The sequence below is a fragment of the Chiloscyllium punctatum genome, chromosome 3 (genome assembly GCF_047496795.1).
Source record: "Chiloscyllium punctatum isolate Juve2018m chromosome 3, sChiPun1.3, whole genome shotgun sequence".
In the NCBI taxonomy this organism is placed as follows: Eukaryota; Metazoa; Chordata; class Chondrichthyes; order Orectolobiformes; family Hemiscylliidae; genus Chiloscyllium; species Chiloscyllium punctatum.
This window is the reverse complement of record NC_092741.1, coordinates 82,841,282-82,866,434: the sequence shown is the minus strand read 5'-3', so window position 1 is coordinate 82,866,434 and position 25,153 is coordinate 82,841,282. Positions and strand designations below refer to the sequence as shown.

At 40.9% G+C, this 25,153-nt stretch overlaps 1 protein-coding gene across 10 annotated transcripts in view; it reads left to right on the top strand.

Moving 5' to 3' along the window:
• The window catches only part of fam184ab (family with sequence similarity 184 member Ab), a 172,494-nt gene extending 147,730 nt beyond the window's left edge, over positions 1-24,764 (top strand). For all 10 annotated transcript variants that reach the window (XM_072555907.1, XM_072555902.1, XM_072555910.1 and 7 more), the window contains one exon: positions 24,113-24,764. In XM_072555907.1, the coding sequence (XP_072412008.1) occupies positions 24,113-24,200 (88 nt within the window). In that variant the 3' untranslated portion in view covers positions 24,201-24,764. The remainder of the gene's footprint in view (positions 1-24,112) is intronic.
• Positions 24,765-25,153: the final 389 nt, after the last annotated feature.

The window sequence follows — 25,153 nt, the reverse complement described above, 5'->3', positions numbered from 1 at the left end:
GACTGGGGGCCTGTGACGAGTGGAGTGACACAAGGATCGGTGCTGGGTCTGCTACTTTTCATCATTTATATTTGGATGTGAGCGTAAGAGATATAGTCAGTAAGTTCGCAGATGACACCAAAATTGGGGATGTAGTGGACAGCGAAGAAGGTTACCTCATTTTTCAACAGGCTGTTGATCAGATGGGCCAGTGGGCTGAGGAGTGGCAGATGGAGTTTAGATAAATGCGAGGTGCTTATTTTGGGAAAGCAAATCTTAGCAGGACTTTTACACTTAATGGTAAGGTCCTGGGAATGTTGCTGAACAAAGAGACTTGGAGTGCAGCTCCTTGAAAGTGGAGTTGCAGGTAGATAGGATAGTGAAGAAGGTGTTTGGTATGCTTTCCTTTATTGGTCAGAGTATTGAGTACAGGAATTGGGAGGTCATGTTGCGGCTGTACAGGACATTGGTTAGGCCACTTGGAATATTGCATGCAACCTGGTCTTCCTATCGGAAAGATGTGACCCTTGAAAGGGTTCAGAAAAGATGTACAAGGATGTTGCCAGGGTTGGGGGATTTGAGTTATAGGGAGAGGCTGAATAGGCTGGGCCTGCTTTCCCTGGAGCAACAGCGGTAAGGAGTGACATTATAAAAGTTTATAAAATCATGAGGGGCATGGATAGGATACATAGATAAACACTCTTCCCTGGGGTGGAGTCGTCCAGAACTAGAGGGCATAGGTTTAGGCTGAGAAGGGAAAGATATAAAAGCTACCTAAGGGGCAAGTTTTTCACCCAGAGGGTGATACATGTCTGGAATAAGCTGCCAGAGGAAGTGATGAAGGCTGGTACTATTGCAACATTTAAAAGACATCTGGATGGGTATATGAATAGGAAGGGTTTGGGGGGATATGGGCCAGGTGCTGGGAGGTGGGACTAGATTGGGTTGGGGTATCTGGTCGGCATGGACGAGTTGGACCGAAGAGTACTGTTTCCATGCTGTACATCTGTATGACTCTATGTTGCTACGCAAAAGGTAGGAGCATGTATTTTAGGGCTCAGGTATTGAGAGCAATATATTAACATGAATTCAGGATTGTTTAATCAATTTGAAGAGTAGGAATGAATATAGTCAGGTTTGGGTTGCAGTACTATAAGGATCAGTGCTTGTGCTTCTGCTGTGTACAATCTAAATGACTCCGATGAGAGGATTGTGTATGTAATTTTATGAGGAAATTCCCTTTTTGTAGAGGCTGCAAATGATTTTGGATAAATTAAGGTGAAGAAAAGTTCATGATCAAAGAGAGCCTCTTTGTACCTAAATCGTGGACGGTTAACATGTTGATACAGCAAGCAGATAGAAATGTAAATGTTAGGTTAACCTTTAATACAAAAGGATTAGAGTGAGAGTAAATGGTTTTTCTGCAGTTATACTCTTGATGAAATGATACCTTCTGTACTGTGTAGAATGTTTTCCTTATCTAAGGAAGAATAGTACTTGCTTTAAAGAGAGTATGATAAAATTTCAATGGAACAATTGCTGCGATGACTGTGTTTGAGCAGTCTAATGCTTTGCTGCCTGGAGTTTAGAAAAATGCAAAGGGAATTGAAAGGATTGAGTTTGTAAATGCTGGAAAGGTGTAACCATTGGCTGGGAGTCTAGAATTAGGTATCATATCTCCATCTTAAGAAAGACTGAAAATGAGTATTAGATTCTCACCACCAAACTCTCGCCACCCAATGCCTGAAGGAAGAACGCCTCCTCTTCTACCTTGGCACCTGACAACCACACGGGATCAATGTTGATTTCACCAGTTTGCTCATTTTCCCTGTCCCACCTTCTCCCAAATCAAACCCTCCAACTTGGCACCACCCGCTTGAACTGTCCATCTCCCTTCCTACCTATCCACTCCAATCTCCTCTCCAACCTATCACCATCACCCCCACCTTCATCTACATATGCATTCCCAGCTACCTTACCCTCAGCCCCAGCCACCTCAGGCCCATTTTGGTACCCCACCATTCCTGATTAAATGCTCATGCTTAAAACATTGACTCTCCTGCTCCTCGGATGCTAACTGACTGGCTATGGTTTTCCAGCACCACACTTTTAGACCCAAATTTGAATTGTTATCAAAACAGCTACCAACTTCGGTATCCATTTCACAGCCAAATGTTACATATTTTCCATTTTCCAGTATACTCTGAGACTGCCATCTAGTCATACCACAAGCTAGGGAAGTGATTGCTGAGTTGGGATATCTGGTCAGCATGGACGAGTTGGACCAAAGGGTCTGTCTCCGTGCTGTACATCTTTGACTATGACTCTATGAAGTGTTTATAAGAACAGTATTCACTGTCTCTTAAACATACAGTACACGTATTCAACTTCATAACAATAGGTGCGCATTCGAATGAAATACTGTTAGTCCTTGAAAGAATAAAGAGCAAAGGGGCTGAACTTTATGAAGAAAATCATCAAGATATCAATTTTGGGCGGTATCATGGAAGTTTCTCAGTGAATTCTAGAAATTCAGCTTGCAAAATTCTCTGCTGCTCATTCTCATTATATATGTGCCATGCCCCTGTGTTGTACTATTGAGTGCTTACCAGCAACAGACATAGTTACCATTGCTGGGACCTTCCAGGATTTCTGCTGCCATTGCCATATTTAAAGCCCAGCTATACACCAGATCAATTGCTGCCAGTCACAAACTACCCTTTGCAGTTCATGGGAGGGAAGCAAAAAAGAGCCATTCTGTGGGCAGGTACATGGCGCAGGTTATTCTTTAGAAATGAAATCTGTCCTTCGTGTATTGCTACCTTACATCACCTACCTGATTGAGAGTCATAGTAACTGCAACTGCAAGAATCAAGCTACACAGATCACTTACCCTTTGCACCAAGCTATGTTACAACTCTTGTCCATCATATCCAGTGTAGTATAGCATAGTATCTTGTCATTGTTCAATTTTTTATCAAACAGCAGAAAATATAAACAAAAAGCAAAAGAAAAAAATACGTTTGCTACTAGGAATAAACGGCTGCTTGTCTTTTGAGCAACAACGCACTTGCAAGCAATGAATGGTGACATTACCCAGTTGGAAGCAGGTATTAATTTAACAACAAACCAGAAATGGCTGGAAGTTTCAGCAGGTCTGGCAGCATTTGTGGAGAGAATTCAGACAACTTTTCAGGTCCACTGATATTAATACTGATTTCTCCCCACAGATGCTGCCAGTCCTGCTGAGCTTTTCCAGCAATTTCTGCTTTTGTTTCTGATTTACTGCATCCACAGTTCTTTAAATATTTAGAAATTACTTTAGTTCTGTCTGTCTCTTTGTAGCTGATTCTGCACTAGTCTATCATGCTGAAGGTGATGTTCTTCCTGCTCCATGTATTCTTCTTCCTACTCAGAGGACTACTACTGCTCTCCCTTCAGAATCTGTCATGTCCCTCTTTGCATGCAATTTTATAGGGCACTGCATACAATGATTATGTGGTAAACTCTGTCTGCATTGCAAGCCCTCCACTCCCCATAAGCCTGGAGACAGATCCAAACATTGGAACTTCATCTTCAGCAGCTCTGTCGTCTGTTCCAAGAATAGCCTACATTGTATTATGCTTGACTTTAGTCAGGAGGTTATGTAACAGAGATTTTAACCATAGTTGCAGATGATAGCCTTTGTCTCAAAGTAACCAGCCTTTGAAATTAAGGAGGAGCCTGAAATTTGTCAAGAACATGGGCATGGCAACTCTCAGGGTGGCTGGCCCACAGATATCAGTGACCACAGATCATTTTTACATTGATAGAATGGAATCCTCTACACTTGATGAAGTGAATTGTATTGTGTTATGGCACTGCCTGCGATGTGAATACAACTTGTAGCACCATGCGCCTGGGGAAAACAACTATGTTGACAAAGCGCTGACCTTGTCACAGGGAAATGGGATGAACTGGTGGGATCTGGCACCAAATTCATTGGTAACAGCCTGGAAGTCTTTGTGGTTTGAGGTTTATGAGATCTCTTACGAGTTCCTAATGATCCTTAGAAGTGCTGGTTGCATAAAATTTTGACACAGCTGTCACCTTGACAGCTACCAGAATAAGATGGACACCTACCCCTTCAGATCGCAAGTTCAGCTGTAACAGACAGCATAGGTCAGCGACTGTTCTAGGACCATCACAGTCGGCAGTGACGATGCTCTGGCTGGATTCATTGGTCATGGTTGCAGCGAGTCTGTGTGGGGAATATTAGAAACAAAACAGCTGTTTAGTAATATGAGTAATCAAAACAGTGGCTAATGTTGCACTTTTGTTTAAGAAAGGTTGTAAAGAGAAACTGGAGAACTACAGACCTGTGAATCTGACTTCAGTTGTGGCTAAATTATTGGAGGTGTTTATAAAAGATGGGATTTATGGATATTTAGAGAAGCAAAAATTAAGGATAGTCAGCATGGAAAGAAAATTATGTCTCACAAACTTGATTGAGTTTTTTGAGGAAGTTACTGAAAAGATTGATGAGGGCAGAGCGGTAGACGTTGTTTATTTGGATTCTAGTAAAACCTTTGATGAGGTTCCACATGGTAGACTAATGAGTAAAATGGGATTTAGGGCGTGCTTGCAATTGGGTACATAATTAACAGCAGGAGACATAGACTGGTGGTTGAGGGTAGCTTTTTGGACTAGAGGCCTGTGAGCAGTGGTGTTCCACGGGAATAGTTTCTGGGTCTGCTTTTGTTTGTCATTGATATAAATAATTTGGATGAGAATGTAGAAGGCGTGGTTAGTAAATTTGCGGACAGCACCAAAATTGGTGGCATAGTAGACAGTGAAGGAGGTTTTCTAAGATGACAAAGGGATCTTGATCAACTGGGGCATTGGGCTGACAAATAGAGGGAATTCAATCTGGGTAAATGCGAGTTATTGCATTTTAGTACAACAAACAAGGTAGGACTTATGCAATTAATAAGGTAAAAACAATGACTGCAGATGCTGGAAACCAGATTCTGGATTAGTGGTGCTGGAAGAGCACAGCAGTTCAGGCAGCATCCAAGGAGCTTCGAAATCGACGTTTCGGGCAAAAGCCCTTCATCAGGAATAATACAATTATTATACAATATTATACAATTATAAAATATTATACAATTAATAGTAGAGCCTTGAGTAGTGTTGGAGAACAGAAACATTTAAGGGTTCAGGTACATAATTCTTTGAAGTTTACGTCAGGGGTGTTAAAAAGGCAAGGCATTTGGCACGCGTGCCTTCATTACTCTATCCTTTGAGTAGAGGAGTTGAGTAGTCATGTTGAGGTTGTACAGGATGTTGTTGAGGCCTCTTCTAGAATATTGTGTCCAGTTCTGGTCACTAAGTTCTAGGATGGGTATTATTAAGCTGGAGAGGGTTAAGAACAGATTTTCCAGAACATTGTAGTGTATGGAAGGTTTGAGTTATAAATAAAGGTTGGATAAGCTGGGACATTTTTCACTGGAGCATAGGAGACTGAGAGGCGAACTAATAGAAGTTTATAAAATAATGAGAGGTATCGACAAAGTTAATGGTAGTTGGCTATTCCCTATGATAAGGGATTTCAAGATTAGGGGGCACATTTTTAAGGTGAGAGGAGAGAATTTTAAAAAGACTTGAGGGACAAATTTTTTACACCAAGGGTGACTGTTGTGTGGGAAGTGAACATCTTGAGAAAGTGTGGATGTGCGTACAATTACAATGTTTAGAAGACATTTGGAGGAAAGGTTTGGAGGGATGTGGACCAGGAACAGGCAGGTGGGACTAGATCAGTTTGGGATTATGTTCAGCATGGACTGGTTAGACCAAGGGTCTGTTTCCATGCTGTATGACTCTGACAGAAGTATGGTAAGCCTCCAGTGAGGTGGTAAAGCACAGAAAGACAAGGCAAAGTAGAGACCCTGTGAGCAAGTAAGGGTGAAGTGAATAATCACCAAGAAACTAAATAGTCCTGAGATGCACCCTGCTGTGAATGTAAGATGGGTGCCTGTGCACTAAGCTGATTGGCAGACGCTTGACAATAAAAGGTGTTTGTGTGTCCCAAAGTGCAGCATTAAAGTGAATAACTGTATTCTAAGTAGTTTGGAGATATGCTATTCTGATGTGCTGAAGCTGGTATGTATCTAGTGACAATATACAGTCACTTGCTGCCTATGGAGTGTGCCCAAATGTTTAGGAACTGTTTGGCCAAGGTGGAGACCCCGAGGTACAAGTTACCCACTTTGACTTTTATATTAAGAATTGTTGCCAGTTAATCAGTCCTCTCTGCCATATGGGAAAATAGCAAATTGCTTTTAAATGAGATGACAATGCATGATAATGAAATGTAAATGCATGCAAATGGGCGTCCCATCACTCACTCAGGAAACTCTTGACTTGCTGATCAAACTTTGATTGCAAAATTGATCTTCATTCTTTCTGGGCATAAAGAAGCTCAGTTTCCCTTTCTCAGCTAACTCACTATTGCCCACATTGTTCAAGAGCTGGGAGAATTTAGCCCAAGGCGTGGCATAGTTAGATAACAATCAATTTGACATTCTGGTGCACATGAGTGGGTCACTAGCCATGCGCAATTATCTGTGAAATCTTGGCAGATGCAACCTGCTCATTAAACACTATTGATTAGCTCTTTCACACTGGATTCACTACTAGGGTGTTTCAGAAAAGCAGAGATAAAATTTGACCAAACCTTTTCTCCCAGAAGGAAAAACCTATATAACATATCAGTTAATATTTGGAAATTAAGAATTGGTCAAACTGGACCTCTATTTTGAAATATGCAAGACAAGTCATAGTAGTGCGTGTCATTCACCAGCAATTAAGATTTTTCCTTCTGAAGCCCAAGAAACCTTCCAGTTATAAACTCAGCCATGTGTTTTACCAGAAGTGAGCTCAAGTAATTAGTTGGAACCACGTGCTTTCCAAAAATGCTTTGTTTGAATAAAATCTCCAGTCCAGTGATCTTTCAGAGATTCCTTTAAGAAAAACATTCAACAATCTCTACAGAACCTGGAGTGCAATCCTTCAAAACTAAAATTCTCAGAAATACAATTAATTATGAATTCTTTGTGCAAAGTGCAAACCCCAGTTTTGTCCACTAACGATTGTGCTGTTGCAATTCCTCACTGTAATTTTTAGGATGCTGCTCAGATTGTTTTAGTTTCACTTGAAATTCTGTAATTGTTGGAACGCTTCTTGTAATGTTGGAATCGATTTTAAATTTTCAGCTGGTGGAATCTGCCAACAGATTGAGGAAGGAACATTCTGATCATTTTGTAACTGCAGATGACATTTAGAAGCACAAGGCAGATGGAAATAATTTTTCAAGGCTGTTTGTTTTTGCAAAGTAAATTTAATGGGAAAATTAAATTGCATGATAAGTCAGGTTATCGTCCAAATGTGCAGCTGCTCCTGGCTCACCAGTAAGAACATTTCCTGTGTAAATACCTTGAAAAAAGAGCCTTTATAATTAATACTTACTGTTAAGCACAAGGTAAAGTTAAGCGTAAGCTATATTCCTATTGTGTTGTTTTAGCTGAGGTCTTGACTTGGATCAAGGCTTTTAGCCACAGTTTGGGATCTGTTTGGTAAGTATAATCATAGGGCCTCTTTCTCTAGGTTCTCTTTCCTTAAACGTGCATGGGCACAAAACCGTTTTCTTTCTGATACATACTTCTTGCTCTCATTTCAATAGGATGCATAAAATATTTTATCACTTCAAAGTTTGGTAGAAGATTTGTAGCTCGGGTGCTCGTTGTTGTGGTTCTGTTCGCCGAGCTGGGAATTTGTCTTGCAAACGTTTCGTCCCCTGTCTAGGTGACATCGTCAGTGCTTGGGAGCCTCCTGTGAAGCGCTTCTGTGCTGTTTCCTCCGGCATTTATAGTGGCCTGTCTCTGCGGCTTCCGGTTGTCAGTTCCAGCTGTCCACTGTAGTGGCCGGTATATTGGGTCCAGGTCGATGTGTTTGTTGATAGAGTCTGTGGATGAGTGCCATGCCTCTAGGAATTCCCTGGCTGTTCTCTGTTTGGCTTGCCCTATAATGGTAGTGTTGTCCCAGTCAAATTCATGTTGCTTGTCATCTGTGTGTGTGGCTACTAAGGATAGCTGGTCGTGTCGTTTCGTGGCTAGTTGGTGTTCATGTATACGGATCGTTAACCATCTTCCTGTTTGTCCGATGTAGTGTTTCTGTGCAGTCCTTGCATGGGATTTTGTACACTACATTAGTTTTGCTCATGTTGGGTATCGGGTCCTTTGTTCTGGTGAGAATTTTATCACTGAAGGAAAAAAAAGGGCAAGATACCAAGCCAAAATGTTAAATATTTTGAGTGAATCATATGTAAACCCATTTTACCTCCTTCACTCTACTCCACAATGACCTGTGACAAGATATCATGCTCATCTGTTTTCAGGACAATTTCCTCACCTTAAGCCAAGAAATTTTCTTCACAAGTGGCACCATGACATTCTTACATCTCCAAACAATTCTAGAAAACTAAATAGGTGGTCAAAAATCCAAAAGAACAGTGAATGCTGGAAATCAGAAACAAGAACCAGAAATTGCTGAAAAAACTCAGCAGGTCTGGTAGCATCTGTGGAAAGAAATCAGAGTTAACGTCACAGGTCCAGTGATCCTGTTTTGTAAGTAAAGGTCATACAGTTTTGATATAGTAATATGAATCTTAAGTTAAATTAAGACGACAGGATACATAAGTTTGGTTGTATTCCCTTAACATTTAAACACTTAGCTTGTGTCTTTAATGTTGGTTAGTGTGATGTTACTTTGGGAGATTGGAATGGAGAAACTGCATAACCTAAATAGGTATTATTTATAACAGGGGTGTCAGAGCAAATAAATCTGTGGTGGATTTTCCCAAAAGGATGAATTTAAAATGAGAGTGACAGTTTACAGTTTATATTGCCTTTAATGCAGCTAAGAGTTCAAGGGCCTTCATAAGAGAGGGCATGAAAAATCCCTGGCGGATAGGATCAAGGATAACCCCAAGGCATTCTATGCGTATGTGAGAAACCTGAGAATGACGAGAACGAGGGTAGGTCCGATCAAGGACAGTGGTGGGAGACTGTGTATTGAGTCGGAAGAGATAGGAGAGGTCTTGAACAAGTACTTCTCTTCAGTATTTACGAACGAGAGGGACCGTATTGTTGAAGAGGAGAGTGTGAAACGGGCTGATAAGCTAGAAGAGATACCTGTTAGGAAGGAAGATGTGTTGGACATTTTGAACAACTTGAGGATAGACAAGTCCCCCGGGCCTGACGGGATATATCCTAGGATTATGTGGGAAGCAAGAGAGGAAATTGCAGTACCGTTGGCAATGATCTTCTCGTCTTCACTGGCAACTGGGGTGGTACCAGGGGACTGGAGAGTAGCGAATGTTGTGCCCCTGTTCAAAAAAGGGAATAGGGATAACCCCGGGAATTACAGGCCAGTTAGTCTTACTTCTGTGGTAGGCAAAGTAATGGAAAGGGTACTGAGGGATAGGATTTACGAGTATCTGGAAAGACACTGCTTGATTAGGGACAGCCAGCACGGATTTGTGAAGGGTAGGTCTTGCCTTACAAGTCTTATTGAATTCTTCGAGGAGGTGACCAAGCATGTGGATGAGGGTAGAGCAGTGGATGTAGTGTACATGGATTTTAGTAAGGCATTTGATAAGGTTCCCCATGGTAGGCTTATGCGGAAAGTCAGGAGGCATGGGATAGAGGGAAATTTGGCCAATTGGATAGAAAACTGGCTAACCGGTCGAAGTCAGAGAGTGGTGGTAGATGGTAAATATTCAGCATGGAGTCCAGTTACAAGTGGAGTTCCGCAGGGATCAGTTCTGGGTCCTCTGCTGTTTGTAATTTTTATTAATGACTTAGATGAGGGAGTCGAAGGGTGGGTCAGTAAATTTGCAGATGATACAAAGATAGGTGGAGTTGTGGACAGTGAGGAGGGCTGTTGTCGGCTGCAGAGGGACTTAGATATGATGCAGAGCTGGGCTGAGGAGTAGCAGATGGAGTTCAACCCTGCCAAGTGTGAGGTTGTCCATTTTGGAAGAACAAATAAGAATGCGGAATACAGGGTTAATGGTAGGGTTCTTGGTCAGGTGGAGGAACAGAGGGATCTTGGGGTCTATGTACATAGATCTTTGAAGGTTGCCACTCAGGTGGATAGAGTTTGTAAGAAGGCCTATGGAGTATTATCGTTCATTAGCAGGGGGATTGAATTCAAGAGTCATGAGGTGATGTTGCAGCTGTACAGGACTTTGGTTAGGCCACATTTGGAGTACTGTGTGCAGTTCTGGTCGCCTCACTTTAGGAAAGATGTGGAAGCTTTGGAGAGGGTGCAGAGAAGATTTACCAGGATGTTGCCTGGAATGGAGAGTAGGTCGTACGAGGATAGGTTGAGAGTTCTCGGCCTTTTCTCGTTGGAACGGCGAAGGATGAGGGGTGACTTGATAGAGGTTTATAAGATGATCAGAGGAATAGATAGAGTAGACAGTCAGAAACTTTTTCCCCGGGTACAACAGAGTGTTACAAGGGGACATAAATTTAAGGTGAAGGGTGGAAGGTATAGGGGAGATGTCAGGGGTGGGTTCTTTACCCAGAGAGTGGTGGGGGCATGGAATGCGCTGCCCGAGGGAGTGGTAGAGTCAGATTCATTGGCGACCTTTAAGCGGCATTTGGATAGGTACATGGATGGGTGCTTAATCTAGGATAGAAGTTCGGCACAACATTGTGGGCCGAAGGGCCTGTTCTGTGCTGTGCTGTATTGTTCTATAAGATTATTATAAATCAACCATTGATACCAAACTAAGAAATGAGTTAGTAACATAAGTGATTTGAAGCTTTATCTAACAACTATGGTCTAAGGAATGAGTTAAAGAAGTAAAAATAAATGTTTTGTTGTTGCTACCATGTTCACCCTCGTCTCTCCACTGAAAAGATAGAAACTTCATGAGTTTGACTGTGGGAATCCAGAAGTTACTGCCAGTGAGTTTTCATTCCTCCAGGTGTTGAATGCTGTGATTTTTGCAGACTACCATCACCCTTGCATTTGAGAATTGACGAAAACTTTTAATCTCCCTTTAAGTCCCTGGAAAATATCACGTTTTGTTGAATGAGATGTAAGTGCAGGTTTAATAGTTTCGTAAGTTTATCATTTACAAACAGTTTATAATATCCAGTAAACACTTTCATTGGAGTTGAAAAGTTGGTTTAATGTTCATGGAATGTAAAATTGATTAAAAATTCCTTTAAAAAATTATTTATTAAAGAACACTTAAAAATAAAACTTTATTTTATCTTTTGTCTTAGGCAATGGAGCTTTCATATAAATTATTATTTGAGAACTTGGGTTCTAAAAGTGAGATAAATGGGGTTTTGGTTTTCCGTTCTGTGAAGGTGACTAGTTTCGTACTAAAGGCTCAGAGACTTTGTTTTAGCAATGGATCCAATAACACAGTTTTATTAAATCATGTGACTTGCTGTAAACTCACAAGCTACCTGCTGAGGTAACTGCTGAAGAGTTCATGCTATTGAGCCTTTTGACTCAGTGAGACAGGCCAGAATCCGGCTCAGTTCAGAACATCTACAGCGTTGTGAGGAAAGGAGTTGCAGCAACAGCGAAGGAATGATGAGTACATTCCAAGTCAGAAGTTTTGGAGAAACCTCTTCCATTGTCAGTTGTTCTGTCCTTTTAGCTAATGAAGTTTGGGTGTTTGAATGTTCTGTTCAACAAGCTGTGTTTTTTTTTGCTGCTGTGCTGCTTGTAGGTAGTTAAAATAGCACCAGATTGCATGGATATCAAAGGGTGTGAATGTTTAAGGTAGTGGATGCGAAACACCCAAGAAGATTGCTTTGTCATAAATTGTACAAAATTGTACAAAACTGCCCAAGTGTTTTTGAGGGTCTTGTTCCATCACATGCCTGCCTTATGCCTTATGGGTGATGGCAATGCTTGTAGGAGTCAGGAGGTGACTGTTTCATCTCAGAATTCCCAGTCTTTGATTTGTTCTTGTAGCTGTAGTTTTTAAGAAGATGTCCAGTTCAGTGTCTGGTCAACAGTAAACCCGGAATGTTGTTGGTAAACCAATTCAGCAATGGTTATGCTGTTGAATGTCAAGGGAAGTTGATAAGATTCTCTTTGGTTGGAGATGGTGATGAATATTGTGCAGATCTTGGTACATCCAGGCACCAACTGTCCTGAGCGCAAATGAGCATGATGCAATCATCAATTGAAAGCAAAACATAAACTTAAGTCGCAAAATCTCTGGTATCATTTTGATATAGTTAAGTATCAGACTCTGATTTTAAGACTGCAGCTAAATTCTATTAATAAAATGTTGGCTGATTGCACTTACATTCATTGTAAAGAAAACATTCTCAATGTGGTCTTTTTCTTGCATCTAGTTCAGCAATAGGTAATATCTGAAGTGACCTTACTTAAAATTGCTGCTCAAGTTTTCTTACACATTTTCACTATATTCACGATTGTTAGCTTCCATAGCCCTACCTTTTAAAGACAAAGTAGTGAATTTGACCAGATCTCTCTTGATCTGATCAAAAATTTAGAATATTTTTTCTGTTAGATATTTTAATAGTGAGAGTCATTATTTATCAATGCACAGGATGCAGCATTACTGGACAGGGCAGAATTTATTGTCAATCTGTAATTGCCCTTGAGAAGGTAGTGGGGAGCTGCTACCATGTATTCAACTAAATGACTTACCAGATCATTTCCAAGGGCAGTTAAGAGTGACCCACATTGTTGTGGTTCTGAAGTCACAAATGTACCCAACTTGCTACATGTGGCAGATTGGATCTGTATGATATTTTGCTTTTATGATGATCACCATCATTGTTGCTAGCTTTTCATTTTTGATTTCTCTAATGAATTGAATTTAAGTTCCACAACTGCCATGGTAAAATTTCAACTCATGTTTCTGCAGTCATTACTCCAGGCCTCTCTATGACTAGTCCAGGGACATAATTACTAGTCTTTTAAATGTAAGGAATTAAGTGAAAATATCATAATTCACTATTGGTTGCTGTTTACGATATTTGAAGAATTAAAGTTAAGCCTGTACAATCATGACAATTGCAGTGAGAACTTGCACAGACTTGTCTATGTAAATTTGGATGGAAGCATTGCACTAGGTACTTGAATCCCTTTATTCAGTATTATTAAAAAGGCATTTATTGATGAGTGCAACAGAGCTGCTTTTCTATTCTGTATTGCATTTTATTACACTTGACAACATCCCTAACTCACCATTCCTCTTGCCACATGCTGTTAAAGCTTACCACGTTGATCAAGCTTTTGTTGTTCTGACTTAATATTTTATTGTGGCTTGGTGTTACAGTTTTGTAGCGCTCTTCAAAAGTGCCTTGAGGCACTTAATTGCATTAATGATATTTATGAGTTCCTTATTCTTTTGCAAGTTTGGTTTTAAAGTAATGCTTCTTTATCTACATTTGTTGTCTCCCCTCACTTCATTTAGGTCCCTTCTAATACATTTGATGTACAAATAATGCAAGTAATTTCATACCAGACCAGTCTCAGTGTTGAATCTGCTGTAAGCAGCTGTTAAAAATACATGAACTCAGTCAACCATTTGTTTTATTTGATTGGAATTGCAATAATGCATTTCATTGATGTGTGGGATTTGGATTATTTTCTCCATCCGGAGTCTTGTTTTCTCATCCCTTACTGTCATGCAAATGTTTTGGCTAAGTCAGAAAGTAGATTGATTCCTTTCCGTATCCCATTGGCCATAAAAAATTGCATTTAAAAGGAAAGCAATATTATTTATATATTGTATATGTGATAAGACTATATATTGCTCAGTATCAGAAGAAAGTCAGCCGGGATCCTTTAAATTAGAAATAAAATAATATATTATTGTAAAAACAACTTGTGTAAATGCAAAGTTTTTTTTGTGTTGTGTCTCTCAGTATGTCAGTATACCTTAAAGAGACATGCTCATGATTTCATCACCATATCAGAGCAAGATGCAGAGTCCCACTTGCTCCTTTTTTATCGCATCTCTGAACAGGTCGATTAGAGAATATCTAAAACACGCTGTATCATGGCGTGTGAGCCGAGGGTATAAAGATATCAGACTCCATCATAACCTGAAGCATGACGCTATGGGGAAAGCTTGGTACTGTTTGTGATCAAATGGCTTAAAGTCAACCCAGACACTGATGTGACTGTAAATGTTGTTTGCATATGTTAGAGAGGTATATTATATGTCTGTTGAATCTTTTTACACCATTAAAAAGAAATAGGCAATGGATAATGTTATGAAGCATAATAATATTAGTTTTGACACATCAAGTACAATATCAACTGTTCTTGAAAATTAACACACAAGTGAACTTCTGACAAGTAGCAGTTGCGAATGGGAAACATGGAAAAAAATCACAGACTTTTCCAAAATTTGCTTTTTGTTTTGCAGCCATAGACACAGTGACCCGATAGTTCTGCATTCCCCACAAAAGGAAGCATCCTGTTTGCATCCACCCTGTCCAAACCTCTGAGGATCTTATGTTCCAATTAAGCTGCCTCTAACAATTTTAAAGTCTAGGAGATAAAAGCCAAGCTTGTCCAACCTTTCCTCATAACACAACTCTCCCATTTCAGATGTTAATCTGGCAAATGTTTGAACTACTTTCAATACATTTGCGTACTTCTTTAAAGAAGATGACTAGTACAGTACACAGTGCTCCAGATGTGGTCTCACCACATAACTGAAACACAGCCTCCACACTCCACTATTCAATTCCACTCACAATTTTAAATCCTATTAGCTTTCATCATTTCTCCAGGTACCCGTTTACTAACTTCTTGTGGACTATGACACCCTGATCTCTCTCCACCTCAGATCTCTGTGAATTCTCACTATGTTAAGTAATAGAGTCATGAAGATGTACAGCATGGAAACAGACACTTCCGTCCAACTCGTCCATGCGGAATAGATATCCCAACCCAATCTAGTTTCCCCCCCCCCCCCCGCCAGCACCTGGCCCATATCTCTCCAAACCCTTGCTATTCATATACCCATCTAGATGCCTTTTAAATGTTGCAATTGTACTAGCTTCTTGGCTTTCCAAATATATGTACATCCTGTCCCTCAGGATTCCCTCCAACAACTTGCCCACTGCCGATGTCAGGCTCACTGATCTATAGTTCCCTGGCTTGTCCTCACCACCCTTTTTAAACAGTGGCACCACATTAGCCAACCCCCAGTCTTCTGGCACCTCACCTGTGACTATTGATGATACAAATATCTCAGCAAGAGGCCCAGCAATCACTTTTCTAGCTTCCCACAGAGTTCTCGGGTACACCTGATCAGGTCCTGGGGATTTATCCACCTTTATGCATTTCAAGACATCCAGCACTTCCTCCTCTGTAATATGGATAAATTTTCTGGAAAGGAAGTCATGTTTAACCAATGAATTAAAGTATTTTTGAGGAAGTAACACGTGAAGAGGGTCTGGTGGGTGTACTGCACTTAGATTTCCCAAAGGCTTTTGATAAAGTTCCACATCAAATGTTATTGTAGAAGATAAAAGATTATGGCATAGCAGCTAGCATTTGACATGGATAGAAAACAAGATGGCTAACAAGCAGAGTAGGTAGAAATTGGTCCTTATCAGTTTGGCAGGATGAAATGAGTGATATACCACTGCGATCAGTGCTGGAACCTAACTGTTGATTAAGGGGTTGTAAAGTGTACTGATATATATTGGGTTGACAGCCTATGGGGCCCCAGGGTATGAGTCCAGTTCCAAAGAGACTGGATTCAAATGGTTTCCACTAGTCCAAAGCTGTAACATAAACAAGATAAACCACTGATTGAGTTACAACTAATTATGCGATTGTGAACTGCTGCATAACAAAATGAACCATTGAGTGAATTAAAAGGATAATTGTGTCAGGTACTAACTGACAAGAACAGGATGCAGTAAGGATGAGGTTTGAGTAAAGGGCCAATAAAGGGATCAGCATTAACGGTTTCCAGCAGCAGAACTCGAGACGAACACTGCAAGAGGAATTGGAAGAACCCTGGTCAGTTCTCAGTGAATGGAAGTTCAGAGGTAGCTTGATTATCTGAACGAGATGGGCGGGCACTATTTCATTTGGATAATTGATTATTCGGTTAATTGATTTCCTCTGGAACTTGGAGATTTCTGTGAAGTCTGCTCCCCATTAAGGAGACTCTGTAAAAGCACACTGTGTGTGAAACCTTGCTCCCTCCTGCCCACCCCCAATCCCGTCTGCTCCCCCTCCACCGCCCACCCAAAACGGCCCCCAATCCTGAACCTCTGTCCATCCCCACCTACAGTCCGACCCCCATCTACGCTCCTGCTCGACCGCCCCACCCTTGGGGCAGCTGGACTGTACACTACACCTTTGTGGGTAAGTCTCCAAATAGTGCACATGCACACACACAGCCACATGCACACACACCTAGCCACATGCGCATGCGCGCGCACACAACTTTTTGACAATTTCCACCTCTGTCATTTATCTACAGCTCCTCAACTCCCTGCCCTAGTTGTACAGTACTAACAGGGCTGACTGTGACTCATTCACAGACTGAAGAGTTATGGACCTCTGACCTAACTGCCTCAAACCATTGACTGATCATGCCAAGCCCCAGACTGATATCAGAGACTGCTCTTAGTTTGTTGGGACTGCCTGGACTTGGACCTGACTGAGAACTACTCCCTTAATCTTTGAGACTTGGCTGTTCGCTTGAATCATATGCATTGTTCACTGTGTACGCAACTGCCACAGTTTTTTTTACTTGTGGGATGTGGGCATTGCTGGCTGGCCAGCATTTGTTGCCTGTCCCCAGTTGCTCTTGAGAAGATCGTGGTGAGCTGCCTTTATACACTGCCACAGTCCACATTATGTAGGTTGACTCAATGCCATTAGGAAGAGAATTCCAAGACTTTGACTCAAACAGCAGTTAAGGAACAACGATATATTTTTAAGTCAGGATGGTGTGTGGCTTGGAGGGGAACTTGCAGATGATGGTATTCCCATGTATCTGCTGTCCTTGTCCTTCGAGATGGAAGTGGTTGTGGGTTTGGAAGGTGCTGACTTAAGGGTACTTAGTGAAATTTTGCATTGCATCTTGTAAATAGTAGCAGCAGAGTGGATTTGAGTTTCCGTGGTCAGCGTTTGTGGATGTGGTGCCAATCAAGTGTGCTTCTTTTTCCAGAGGCTGTCAAGGTTCTTGAATGTTATTGGAGCTGCATCCATCCTGGCAAGTTAGGGATATTCCATTGTATGCTTGACTTGTGACTTGTGCCTTGTAGGTGGTGGACAGACTTTGGGGAGTCAAGGGGTGAGTTACTCACTAAATATTCTTGCCTTTCACCCCCATTTAGCCATTGTGTTTATGTGTCAAGTCCAGTTTTGATTCTGGTCAATGGGAACCCCAAGGATGTTGACAATGGGGGATTCAGTGATGGTTACATAATTGATTTGTCAATGGGCAGTGGTTAGCTTGTCTATTATTGGCGATGGTCAATGCCTGGCACTTGTATGGCATGAATGTTACTTGCCTCTTGTCAGTCCAAGCCTGGATCTTGTCCAGATCTTGTTGCATTTGAACATGAACTGCTTCAGTATCTGAGGAGTCGCAAATGATGCTGAACATTATGCAATCATCAGCAAACATCCCCATTTCTGGCCTTAGGATGGAGGGAAGGTTATTGAAGAATCAGTTGAAGATGTGTACATCTAGGACACTATCCTGAGGAGTTCCTGCAAAGATATTCTGGAGCTGACATGATTGACCTCCAATAACCACAACCATCTTCCAATGTGCCAGGTATGACTCCAGTCAGTGGGGAGTTTACCCTTGAAACCATTTAATGTAGTTTTGCTAGGGCTTCATGATGCTATATTTGGTCAAATGCACCCTTGATGTCAAGAGCTGTCACACTGTCCTCACCTTTGGAATTCAGCTCTTTTGCCCATGTTTGAACTAAGGCTGTATGATCCTGATGGAACCCAAACTGGGCATCACTGAGTGTTATTGCTGAGCAGGTGCTGCTTGATAGCACTGTTGATGACACCATCCATTAGTTTGTTGATGATTGAGCCTGATGGGGTGATAATTGGCTGGTTTGGATTTGTCCTGCTTTTTGTGTATAGAGCATACCTAAGCAACTGTGGATCAGGTGCCAAAAAAGCATGGCTAGTCCTGTGGCAAGTTTTGGAGCATAAGTCTTCAGTACTATTGTTAGAATGTTGTCAGGGCCATAGTGTTTACACTATCCAGTGGCTTCAACCATTTCTTGATATCACATGGAGTGAATCAAATTAGCTAAATCTGTGATACGGGGGACCACAGGAGGAGACCAAGATGAGTCATCCACTTGGTTCTTCTGGCTGAAGATTGCTAAAAATGCTTCAGCTTTATCTTTTGCACTGACGTGCTGGACTCTTCCATCATTGAGGTTGGGGATACTTATGGAGCTGCTTCATCAGTGAGTTGTTTAATTGTCCACCACCGTTCTCGACTGGATGTGGCAGAACTGCAGAGCTTAAATTTGATCCTTTTGGTTTTGGGATCACATAGCTGTGTCTGTCACTTGCTGGTCTGCTTTTGGGGATGCAAGTAGTCCTGTTTAGTAGCTTCACAAGGTTGACACCTCCTTTTTAGGTCTGCCTGGTGCTGCTCCTGCCATGCCCTCCTCCACTCTCCATTGAATCAGGGCTGATTCCCTTGCTTGATAGTATTGATTGAGTGGGGGAGATGCTGGGCCATGAGGTTACAGATTGTGCTGGAGTACAGTTCTGCTGTTGTAGACGGCCCCCAGCATGTCATGGATGCCCAGTCTAGAGTTACTAAATTTGTTGGAAGTCTGTCCCATTTAACACAGTGATAATGGCACACAAAACAATGGAGGGTATTCTCAATGTGAAGAAGTGACTTTGTCTTTGCAATGACTGTGGTGGTCACTCTTACTATCCTCTGATTCTTCTGCAGATATGTCCTTCAGGACCCAACCAGCTCAATCAGTATTACTGCTGCTGAGCCACTCTCAGCGGTGGACATTGAAAACCCCATCCAGAGTGTATTTTGCTCTCGTGTTGCTGTAATGCTTCCTCCAAATGTTGGTCAACATGGCGGAGTACCGCTTCATCAGCTGAGGGAGGGAGGACAGCACATGGTAATCGGGAGGTTTCCTTTCCCATGTTTAACCTGAAGCAATGGAGACTTCATGGGGTCCAGAGTCAATGTTGAGGACTCTTAGCTGTATACCACTGTGCCACCACCGGTGCTGGATCTGTCCTGCTGGTGAGACAAGACCTATCTAGGAATGGTGATGTGTCTGGGTCATTATCTGTAAGGTACGATCCCGTGAGCATGACAATGTTGGGCTGTTGCTTGACTAGTTTGTGAGACAGCTTTCCCAATTTTGGCACTAGCCCCTAAATGTTGGTAATGAGGACTTTGCAGGTTTCCACCTTCGTCTTCTCCAGTGCCTCGTCAATGCTGGGTGGTCTGTCCAGGTTAATTTCTTTTTTGAGACCTCATAATGATTGATACAACTAAGTTGCTTGCTAGGCCATTTCAGAGGATAGTTGAGAGCCAGACACATTACTGTAGATCTGGAGTTGCACGTAGTGCAGACTAGGTAAGGATGGCAGATTCCTTTCCCTAAAGGACATTAGTGAGGCAGGTGGGTTTTTCCAACAATTGACAATGGTTTCATGGTCATCACTAAATTCTTATTCCAGTTTGTTAAAAAAAAATTGAAATCAACTATCTGCCTTGGTGAGATTTGAACATGGGTCAGTCACTAGAACATTCCGAGTTTCTGGATTAATACCATTAGACTGTCATCTCACCATAGTTTCTGTATGAGATTGATGTAGCAAAGTACCATACAACAACATGGCCACCCCCTTGACTGGTGACTGCTGGCAACCTGGTCAAGCTGCCTGGTTTTGTGTCTGCACTAAATGGCATGGCAAGACAGAATTACTGACAGCTTTTAAAGTGTGGCTGAGAGGGAAAGTGGTAAAAGCCAAGGCTAGGATGGTGTGAGGGTTCAGGTCTGTGCAAAGTGAGCGAGTGCAAAGAGAGCAAGCAAGGAGTCTTGAGATACAACCTGGTTGAATGTGAGCTTTGTGCCTGTCACAATGATTGAAGTGTCTTTGCAGCAGCATCCTGATGATAGTTGCTGGTGAGCTCCAAAGTGCAACATGGTAATGCCAAATCTATGCTTTAATGGATTGAGGATGACCATGATGAAGTGGAGAGGTTGCAAATGCCAGTGTCATGGGCATGGGGCTTGTGTACTCTGCCCATACTTTGAGTTAATGGTGCCATATGTCCAAGATTGAGGTCAAGAGGAACATGCGATAAGTTGGAATCACCTAAGTATCTTTTCTGACTTTCATGTTGGGAATTCTCAATGTCTAGTTTCTATCCAATGGGTGGGACAATAAGAGAAAGCATATTAGGTGAAATTGAGTAATAACGAAGGTGATAATAAGTGACATTCTCTGTTAATAGGTCTCTCACTAGTGGGAATCTTATTTTGATGTCTGGCACTTTGTTGGAAAATACAACTCCTCAGTATCAACATCAAGAAAGGAGCCACTTGATATATCAAGTGATTCTGTAAAATTCTTCACTACAGTTTACATAATTTCGAGCTTGGAAAGATTCTACCACTTGTCTTTATTCTTTCTCATCTCTACCAAAACCATTCCACTTTGTGGTTTCTTGAATTTGGATCATTTCTCTCTATTAAGCGTATGTGATCATTAACTAACAAAGCCATCACTTATCTTCTCCTCGCTGCTTCTTCTTCCTAGCTGAATTGTACCCTTCACTATTCAGGTTCTAATCAGTATCATCCTGTCTGTAAAGCATATTAATTTATTTCAATTTACACTCTCAGTTCATTTTTGTTTTGTATGATGCACACTGGGCTTTTTCCCTAAATCGCTTATGGCTGGTAGAATTCTCTTTCTCTGCAGGGAGTAGGGTAGATTCAGAATTCTTCCTTAAGAACCTGCCACTTGCAACAATGAGGTATTTCAGTGGGTGTTCAACCCTCAATCTTAAAGGAGAAGGATTTCAAAAAAAGGGCAGGAGCCAATGCCCCTGTGGCAAGTTCTCTCTGAAAGTGTTGCAGACGATGTGCCTCTATCTGACAGCTTGTGCTTTTGCAGCTGTAGCATATGTTACTTTATTCAGTGTCTTCTACTCTGAAAAGTTATCTTTAAAACATTCACGATATATCCAATAATTAATATCACAAAATTATATTTTAGATAACACTTGTGTGGCACATGATAATATATCATTGCTGTATTCAACGTTTTAATGTCGGGTTAAAATAACTCACTCCTTAAAACCTATCTATTAGCCCAGGCTTTTCCATGAACTCCAATAATATTTTTATTCTGTAAAGGTGTGGCAGAAATTAAAGTTGTTCTTATGATTACCTTCCCATCATCAAAGGTTCATGAACATGTATTCTGGATGAGCAGCAAGTGGGAAACCTATTAAAGAAAGAAATACTTTGTATTTTTGTGGTGCCTTTCATGACCTCGTGATTTCTCTCATACTTGATTTCTTTGATGGGATGTGGATGTCTTTGGCAAGGTCAGCACTTATTGTCCATCCCTAGTTGACCTCAGGAGGTGATGGGGAGTTGTGTTCTTAAAATGTCTGAAAATTCCGCCTGATACAAGTACACCCTCAGTGCTGTTGGTAATGGGGAGATTTCAGTTCTTTGTCCCACTGACCCTGAAGGAATGACAATACCTTCCCAACTCAGAATGATCTGTGACTTGGAGGGAAACTTGTAGATTGTGGTGTTTGAATATGACTGGCAGAAGAACTGAAGGCAAGATGATTATTTTAAAAACTTAAAATCACACAAACCAGGTTATAGGCTAACAGGTTTATTTGGAAGCACTAGCTTTCGGAGCACTGCTCCATAACCACCTGATGAAGGAGCAGCACTCCGAAAGCTAGTGCTTCCAATTAAACCTGTTAGACTATAACCTGGTGTTGTGTAATTTTTAACTTTGTACACCCCAGTCCAACACCGGCATCTCCAAATCCTATTTTAAAAGCAAGCCACTCCAAGCCTCTCACCATTCTGACTAGGAAAGATATTGTCATTCCTTCTGTGTCACTGGGTCAAAACCCTGGAACACCTCCCTAGTGGCATTGTGTGGTTCTCCCAAATCAAATAGACTACAGTGGTTCAAGAAGACCATTCACCACCACTTTCTCAAGGACAATAGGGGCAGGCCAATAAATTCTGGACAGCCAACAATACCCAAGTTCCATGAATAGGTTTTAAAAAGTAGTTAGCATCTGCAATGGACTGCCTGACAAAGGCAGATCCAGTTGTGATAATCGAAGGAAATCAGATAATTATCTGACAAAATAGAAACATAGTGCTTCAGGTAAAGATGTAGGAGTAGTTGAGTTAACCCCCATAGTGGGATAGATGTTCAAAACCTTTCAAAGAGGGTGGTCTCCCCAGCCTGGCCCACTGGCAGCAAGCAACATCCCATACCAGTGCCCTGATTTCCATTGACATCCTTAATTAGGTTCCCTTCTGATTCTGACCTTCCTTTCTCTCCCTGCTGACCTTAGTAATTTCATCAGTGATGCCAGTACTTCAAGAATTTATTTTTAAATGCAGCTGATCTAATTGATAACTGTTAAACTGATAACTATGTAGAAGTGTACATGTATTAATATTAGGGAAAAAAGGAGGACAGCTGAAATTATGAATTCACCCTAAGCCAGGGAGCGTTAGCCACTGACTCTGACAAGCCACCAACACATTGCTTACGTATTTCTGTCTATTACAAATACACCAAGATATATACAAACACACACATAAGTTTGGGGAAGGAGTAGACCATTCAGACTGACTATTTGGTATGGGAGGACCACACAATGCAAACAGACTGCAGCAGTGGGACTTTGAACAAGTTATAATTAAAACAGAGGGGCTCTATGTCACTCACCTCTCAAACCCTGTCACCTTCCCCAAATTACCGATGTCCTTCCATTGTCCCACCCCCCACAATGGTCTGACATATTCTATGTGCTCTCTCATGCTCTCTACATCCATTCCCCATGCCCTCTACAGCCTGCCATACTTTTGTGCTCTCCCATGCCCTTCATACCCTCACTGTTTACCTATTCCATAGAACCAGTGGACCTTACAGTGATGATAAAACATATTTTTACGAAAGGTTTCCATTTTTGATAAAGAACTTGTTTCACTAAAAACCAATAAAAATCAATCATCTAAACTGGTTGAAGTATAATTAACAGAAACAACAAGCAATCTATCTTGTATAGATAGCCATTGACAGAATGGAGGATTGCAGCTAATCAAGCAATGTTTTCCCTGGGGCTCAGCTGTTTCAATACTCTTAACCTCTGGGTTTTTTAAGCCAAGAATACATGAAATGGTTAGACAGAGAGTGCAGATGCACATTGGAGTGTTCCAATAGTTATCTATTAAAACAACATGAGTGAGTATGAGCAGTTATGTAGATCAATTTGTGTTTTTGTAAGTTTTTATGTCTTAATCTGACTTCTCTCTAGTGTCGCTCATTTTGGCTTGGGCATCGAAGTTTTAAATCCTTAACTGCCTTTACATTTTACATGTAGGTTTGACCACAATAGATATGTTCTTTCTTATTATTTCACTCCCTCTCAATCTTTTCATTTTTCATCATTACTGGACCAGGGTCAGATGTCCTTGTGTGTATGATTTCATTGTCTGTAGAATTGAGGTCTCAATATTGCTGTGTTCAATGATATCAATCAGAATAAAGTCTTGTGTGCAATACTTTGTTATATCTAATACAGAGAGATCATAAGGTTGAAGTACCAACATAATAGATCAAATTTCTTAAAAAGATGTTCTATTGTGAAACGATTGCAATTCCTACATGTATATGGAAACTGAACTTCTTTCACTGGAATGAACATTGCTGTCAATTGAAGTAATTAGTATCATCAGCTGTCTTTTGAACTGTCATTATGCAAAGTTATAAAAATGTCTTTTCTCTCTTAACGTAGCCCTCCACAGTTGGAAACCACATCAGTCACTGAGCCTTCATCTGATCCACAGCATGAGGAATGGTTTGCAAGATATTTCACTTTCTAAGACGAGCAAAATTCCTAATGGATCTTTATAACCACATAGATCTGCAGTACAAGCATGATACTATAAAAATCCATTTTTAGAACAGTTGAATATATTCATTGTGATAAAATCTTTGAATGAAGACCAGTTACAACATCAACAACGTTAATTGTGAGGACTTGTATTATTTGCCTCAGTGAATTTAAAATGTCATCTCAGACTTTAAAGTATTGATGTAATATTTCCAACAACACGGGGAGTATATTATTTATTCATAAATCTTAATTCTAAATTGTGATTTTGGACTCCTTACTCCTCACTGTTTCCCAGTTGAGATGTTGGTACAGGTGACATTTCTTCAGAGTCTGCCAAAACATTCTTAACTGGCTAATCCAGTGGCTGACAGTGTCTTTACCTGTGTTAATTTGTTTGGGGGAATAGCCTAATACCTGCTGGCATATGTATTGACCTTTTAAAATTACATCTATAATTTCATGTACAAATGTGTAATATGATGAAATATAATGTATATGTGAAATATAATTTGTATTTTATCCTGGGATGTTTCATTGTCTAAAAGTTTATATTGATTGCTAAATAAACTTTGGTTCATGTAATGTAGAAGTTTTTTTTTCATTTTTGTTCAGGATTAGGTTTTATCGTGGGATCAGTTCATGAATTAACCATTAGCTGTGCTTGACATTTTGATTTTATGCCCTGTTTGCTCATTCCAGCTCACTGGAGCAAATGCAATAATATACTAATCAGAATGCTATTAAAATGTGCTGCATACCAAATAAAACAAAATCAAAATGTACCATTACTGGAGTAGGGTTAGTGACCTCTTGAGGATCTTGCAGGCTGAAAAATAGAACATCACAGCAAATGCATTAGTTGTTTACTTTTTCAATTAATTGGATATACAACAAGTCCTTTCCGTTCGTGTTGGATCTCAAAACAAATGGTGTAACAGA